This window comes from Ipomoea nil, unplaced genomic scaffold (assembly GCF_001879475.1).
Source record: "Ipomoea nil cultivar Tokyo-kokei standard unplaced genomic scaffold, Asagao_1.1 scaffold0684, whole genome shotgun sequence".
NCBI classification, from domain to species: domain Eukaryota; kingdom Viridiplantae; phylum Streptophyta; class Magnoliopsida; order Solanales; family Convolvulaceae; genus Ipomoea; species Ipomoea nil.
In genome coordinates this window covers 277,342-284,603 of record NW_017617112.1, presented here as the reverse complement: position 1 = coordinate 284,603, position 7,262 = coordinate 277,342, and the positions used below count along the sequence as shown (strand labels likewise).

Below are 7,262 nucleotides of genomic sequence, written 5' to 3'. Positions count from 1 at the left end.
TTCAACTCGTCCCCACTGCTCACCACTATCTCTTATAGGAAAATTAAAAAAAACACAACAACTATAACAAAATGGAAATACAACTATAACAAAATGACCAAAATGCACTACATAAATGAAATTTTCATTCGGCTGCACATAAACATCCACAGTTTAAAATAATGTACACTAGGGGAAAAAATAATGTACACTAAGGCCAAAAATAATGTAAATTTTCATATTGAATGAAATTTTAATTCTGATGCACTTACACACCAACACTGTAAAATAATGTACACTAAGGGATTAAATAATGTACATTAAGGACAAAAATAATGTACATTTTCAGATTGAATAAAATTTTATTCTGGTGCACTTAAACACCAATACTTTAAAATAATGTAAAATAGGGGCAAAAATAATGTACATTAAGGACAAAAATAATGTACATTAAGGACAAAAATAATGTACATTTTCAAATTGGATGAAATTTTCATTCTGATGCACTTAAACACCAACACTGTAAAATAATGTACACTAGGGGTAAAAATAATGTATACCAAGGACAAAAATAATGTACATTTTTAGATTGAATGAAATTTTTATTCTGATGTACTTAAACACCAACACTATAAAAGAATGTACACTAGAGACAAAAATAATGTACACTACGAACAAAAATAATGTACATTTTCAGATGACTTTGTCTCTTTTAGTGTGAGCATGGAATCAGATTCAGAACATTACTTTCCTCTTTAATTTCTTTCTTTGTTTTTTTTTTTTTAATCTCCTTGTTCTCATTTAGAAACATAATCAAATTCAATGTCGCATTCAAAATACTAGATCGCTTGTCAAGCACTAATTGCAAAGCAACCTAAAATTTGTATTACATATCTGCTGCGTAATAATCCCGGAAGGAGTTATTTTCGCGAAAAACGTCTTGAGTCTATTCACCCCCCCCCCCCCCCCCTCTAGACTCTCCTTTCGACCCTACCGGGACCAACAGAGTTTATGTCTAAAAAGCAATTTGTTACAAAAGAAGTGTGGGGGTCTTGATTGTTGGTTCAAAGCTTATTCCTTGAGATGTTGTGGTGCTCCAAGGAAAATCAAAAGAGAAATCATGAAAAGAGGAAAGAAGGTCGGGGTGTTGGGGGCCTTTAGGATTGGGGTTCAACATTTTGGAAGAATGAAAAAAAAAAAAATTTTGAAAATTTGTTGTTTAGACTCCCACTTAATTAGAAGATTGCTTTGTTCTTGAGCTGAAATTCTACTCCTTGAGTTGTTATTGTCTTATCTCTTCTAAGGTTCTGAAAAGAAAGATAATTGTGAAATTCTCTTATTTTGTTAATTTTTCATACACACCTTGTGACCCTAATCGGTAAAAAATGCTAATTACTATACTCACGAACTCAAATCAAACAAGCAATTGGAAAGCTAGGTAACTTTTATAAGAATTAAACTTAAAATCTTATGGTTATCCAGTCAATTATCTATCCCACCAACTCGGCATTCCCTTCCAAAGGCTGTCATTTCCTTTGATGACAAGCACCTTGCAAAATAAAAAAGGAATAGAATTAAGAGGTTTGCGATGGCAGAATTTGGACAACTCTTAACAAGATCGATAATTCGATATAAGCAAAAAAAAAATATTAATGCATTGAGTAAGAAGGAAATTAAAATTGATCGAGGAGACAGTGAGTTGTATGATTAATGGTGAAATATTATATTAAATTCACACTTCCTTTCACGTATTCAGAAAAATATATTTCATTTGAGAGGAGAAGAAAAATTTATTTTAAATACATCCCCTACTGGTTTTAAATACAGCATATATATATATATATATATATATATATATATATATATATATATATATATATATATAGACTTGAGTTCAAATGAGGACAAGTATATTATGGAGGACTGTGAGGACAGATGTAGTGTGTGCCATTAGCCGGTATGCCGTGTGCATGGCCGGATGTAGTCGTGTGCCACAGATTGTATGTCGCGTGCTAGATTTGTTAATTTATAGAGCTTGAGTTCGAAACCTGATGTTTACATTTATTCTTGTGTGCCATTATGTATTAAGTTGTGTGTTTGGTATTAATTTGTTGTGTGCCCATTATTTATACTCAGAGTCCTCTGTATATTGTTGTTCTCATTTGAACTCAACCCTATCTATATATATATATATATATATATATATATATATATATATATATATATATATATACACACACGATCATAAGTGGGCATGATGAAATAAAGTACCCATCCAATAACCCTGAAAGTTGAAGTTTATCAGAAAGAGAAAGTCATACAAATGCCACATGCATTATATTGGTTCATCACTTTAATAGAGTATCATTTCTTATTTTCAAATAATGCCGCATTTAATTTGATATTTTTACATGTTAATTTTCCATGCACCAATAATAAAAATATTTTAATTACTGAAAATAAGATTTAACGTGTTACGTTGAAATATGTTATTTTTTGTGTTTAAATTTTGATTTCGTTTCTAATTTATAACAATATAGACAATTAACTTGCACTAAATCTCATTTCAATAAGTACGTGATTAAAACTGAGAAGTTATTATTATTATTATTTTTTTTGTTTTAACAAACAATTCAACTATATTAATCAACCAACAAGTTCAAAAAATCCGGCAGTACACATTCAGCCAAATCGAGTGAGACAGGCACGCTCCCTCGCTTTATTAATAAGAGAATGGGCAACTTGATTGACAGTTCTACGAATAAAATGAACCTTACAGCCAATTATGCTATCTACTATACTAATAAGATAGCCAAAGAAAGTTAGAGGAAAAAATGGTCATCAAATTATTAAATCAAATGAATGGTTCAGATTATTCAGATTTTAATTATTCCTTGAGATTTCCTAATTTATCTTTAATTATATGCTTATCCGTTAAATATTATCTTCTCCCTTAATTTCCATTAATTCAATAATTCAATTGTAATATTAAAGCTTTAACGGAACTCTAACCCACAAATCCTTATAGAATTATAACTACATCATTAGTCTAGCTCTAATATTAAAGTCTAATATAGAATTATAACTACACCATTATTCTAATTATAATATTAAAATCTTAATAGAATTCTAACCCAAAAATTCTTATTGAATTATAACTACTACATCATTAGTCTATATATTTAGCCATTGCCCATGGGTTTGAAGTACAAACCTAAATTATTATTAAGTATGCAACACAACATCAAGGGAAATTCTGAGACTTAGTCTGATCAGGCACACCATCAACAAATTTACGCTGTAATATGCAACATTGCAACTAATTTACACTTCTTTGAGACACACCTTGTGACCCTAATCGGTAAAAAATGCTAGTTACTCATAGATGACGGACTCAAATCAAACAAGCAATAGAGAAGCTAGCTAGGTAGCTTTTATGAAAATTAAACTTAAAATCTTATGGTTATCCAGTCAATTATATATCCCACCAAGTCGGCATTCCCTTCCAAAGGCTGTCATTTCCTTTGATGGCAAGCATCTTGCAAAATAAAAAAGGAATAGAATTAAGAGGTTTGCGATGGCAGAATTTGGACAACTCTTAACAAGATCGATATAAATAAATCAATGCATTGAGTAAGAGGGAAATTAAAAGTGATCGAGGAGACAGTGAGCACGGAAAGAGGAAGTCTAGTTGTATGATTTATGGTGGAATATTATATTAAATCCACACTTCCTTTCACGTTTTCAGAAAAATATATTTTAGTTGTACGATTAATGGTGGAATATTATATTAAATTCACACTTCCTTTCACGTTTTCAGAAAAATATATTTCATTTGAGAGGAGAAGAAAATTTTATTTTAAATACAGCATATATATATATATATATATATATATGTGTGATCATAAGTGGGCATGATGAAATAAAGTACCCATCCATATATCCAATGGCCCTGAAAGTTGAAGTTTATCAGAAAGAGAGAGTGAGGCCATGTTCACCAACTCCCCAAACCTTGAGAAACTACAAGCTTTCTCTCCTTGATATGATAGCCTCCACTTATTATAACCCCTATGTTTTCTTCTACAACTCCGGCGCCAGTCGCCACGATTATGACTCGCTCAAGAACTCGCTCATGAAGACACTGTCCCTCTTGTATCCGCTCGCCGGAAGAATTAAAGATGCATCGACCATCGAATGCAACGACGAGGGTGCGGATTTTGTCCTAGCTAAAGTTACCAATTGTGATCTGGGTGAGTTTCTCCGGCACCCCAAACTCCAAGATATACGCCAGCTGCTCCCACTTGATCCCTACCCAAACCCTATTCACTCCGCCCTGCCAATGTTAGCTGTTCAGGTCAACACATTCCGGTGCGGCGGAACTGCGGTGGCGTTCTGCATTTGGCACGGCCTGGCGGACGGCGCCGCGATGGTCGGATTATTTAACACATGGACGGCAATCTACCGCGGGGAAGGACCCAATAATCCCGGCGGTCTCATCGTGGACGCCTCCACAATTTTCAGGCCGGGGAGCCTCCTCAGCTCCGGGCTAAAGCCCCCTCCCCCCAAGAACCGGGGAAAGTACTCCACGAAAAGATTTGTTTTTGGCAAGCGGGATATCAAGCGGCTCAGGAACGATTATTATCAGCCATCGGAGCACCGCCGCCGTCCGTCTCGGGTGGAGGCGCTGTCGGCGTTCATATGGGCGGCGGTGATTCGGGCAATTCTACCGGTGAACCCAAACCTCAAGGTGCATATGCTGGCAAATCTAGTGAACTTGCGAAACAAGTTGAACCCGCCATTCCATTCGGAGTGCCTAGGCAACATCTTCCATGCAGTGGCCGCTCGGTGGGAATCGGAAGCCGACGGGGGTGGAAGCGTTAATGCCGGGTTTCTTGTAGGAAGAGTCGCGGAAGCCATCAACAAGGTTACCAACGACTACGTGAGGGCAATGCACGAGGAGGATGGGTTTCTCAAAGCCATATTAAACGTATCAAAGCCATTTCGTAATGCGGATGAGTTTAAGAGTTTAGGTGTAAGTAGTTTGTGTAATACTCAGTTTTCTCAAGTTGATTTTGGGTGGGGCAAGCCGATATGGATTGGCCTGGGTCATACACTAGAGGACTTGGCTGTTTTCATGGATGTAGAAGATGGGGGAATAGAAGTGTGGATTGGATTGGCACAAGAAGTTATGTGCAATTTAGACAAAGACATGAAATTTCATGCTTACGTGTCTTTCTCTCAAATTGTTTCCGAACCGTCTTGTCCTCTGCAGTCTGCACTCTAGCTGGAGGATGGAGAAAGCTAAGCACATGCCAGCCACATGCATCATATATTCATATTGGATGGGTTGGTTCTGTGGTTCATCATATCAGTTTATTAGAGTATTATTTGTTATCATCAAATAATGTATTTATTTAATTTGCTATTTTTACTTGATAATTTTCCATGCACCAATAATAAAGGTATATTACCAAGGACGTGTGGTTTATTGGTATCAAGTTGCTCCCCTATGTAGGAGGTGTTGGGTTTCGAGCCTGGGTAGATGAGTAGCTTGTATATGTGGGTATCCCTCTCCCTTGTAATAAAAAAATAATAATAAAGGTAAATTTTAATTAGTGAAAATAATATTTGACGTGTTACGTTGAAAGATGTTTTTTTTTTTTTTTTTTTTTTTTTAAATTGTTGTAATGATTTCATTTCTAATTTACAACAGTATAGACAATTAACTTACACTAAATCTATCAAAAAATTCTCTCTCTAGAATTCTAGGGTTTTTCCTAGGTTTTCCCTACAATTCCCTACGATTTCCTACGACGAGGCTAAGCCGGTTGTTTACGAAGGAGTATTGAGGAGCGGTGGGTGGTGTGGCTACCTACTGCATGCATGGCGACGCTGGACGAAGAAGGCGAGGTGGAGGGTATGATAAAACAGTGGGCAGATCTGGCGTTAGAAGAGGAGGAAGCAGTCGATTCGATCCAGTGCTGGATGACAGTGAGGAGTCGCCGGCGGACGCAAGGCAGACTTGGCCGTTGGTCGGGCGTTTCTTGACACGCAAGCTAGTCAAGTTGGAGCTTATGCGGGAAGTCCTGGCTTCGGTACGACAACCAGTCCAGGGTGTCCAGGTAACTGAAATCCATCCACGTCTATTCCTGTTTGTTTTCTTCCATAAAACGGATATGGAACATGTCTTGGATGATGGGCCCTGGGCGTATGAGAATGCAACCCTAGTTTGCAGGCAAGTCATTGATGGTATGCTACCGGAGGATGTGGTATTCGATACGGTTGATATGTGGGTACAGGTGCATGGGTTACCTATGGGGCATACTTCGGACAAGATTCTTGAGCAAATTGGTAACTATATTGGCAGTTTTATTAAATATGATGACCGTTTTTGAATGTGCCGTGGAAGGCTTTCTATCGTATTCGGGTGGCTATCCATGTGGACAAACAGATCAAGAGACGTATGAATTTTGTTAAACGTGACAAATCTACATGATGGGTCTCGTTTAAATATGAGCGTTTACACAATTTCTGCATTTATTGCGGACTCTTGGGGCATTTATACAAATTCTGAATTCATGCACGGAATGCTACTATTCCGGTGGAGCAGTATCCTTTTTCAGCAGAGTTAAGGGCAGGATTGAGGAGAGGGCCGAGAGCTGTTGGGGAAGGGTGGTTGGTGCCGGCTGAAGGAAAGGGAGTTGAGAGTAGTGGTGGAGTGCGGGAAGTCTCCCGTGAGATACCTGTACCGGACCGTGCGGTTGAGGGTACGGTTGCGACGGTAGCAAAACGCCGGTGAGAAGGGGACGGTGGTGTGTTGAGAAGGGAAGGTAGTGATGTAATGATGACTGATCTTTCAAAAAACTTGTTTATGGCGGGTGCTGGTTCCCAGGCCCGCCCATCATCATGAGTACATTGAGTTGGAACTGTCGTGGCTTGGGTAATCCACGAACAGTTCGTGAAATTGTAGACGTGGTGTCCAGTAAGAAACCCGACTTTGTATTTCTAATGGAAACCATGGTTGTCCAGGATCACGCAGAGCGACTCCGGGTGAAACTTGGTTTCGATGGCCTTTTTAAAGTTGATAGTACAGGAACGAAAGGAATTTTGGCGTTATTGTGGAGAACGAATGGTACGGCGAGTTTATTGAGCTACTCTAAAAATCATGTGGATATAGAGGTGACTATGCCAGGTTTTGACAAGTGGAGAATGACGGGGTATTATGGTTTTGCACAAAGGGGAAGACGAAATGACTCTTGGGAACTCATCAGATCTTTATCGCA

General features: G+C 37.7%; 1 protein-coding gene across 1 annotated transcript; it reads left to right on the top strand.

The window, feature by feature from the left end:
- The first annotated feature begins 3,925 nt into the window (after nucleotides 1-3,925).
- Nucleotides 3,926-5,263, top strand: LOC109175109 (vinorine synthase-like). Its single transcript, XM_019324359.1, has one exon. The coding sequence runs from the start codon at nucleotides 3,926-3,928 to the stop codon at nucleotides 5,261-5,263; it is 1,338 nt and encodes a 445-aa protein (XP_019179904.1).
- The last annotated feature ends 1,999 nt before the right edge of the window (nucleotides 5,264-7,262 follow it).

Bases quoted from the DNA above. Each gene is read 5' to 3' on its own strand.
- LOC109175109 (XM_019324359.1), top strand. From the start codon at position 3,926: ATGGCCCTGAAAGTTGAAGTTTATCAGAAAGAGAGAGTGAGGCCATGT.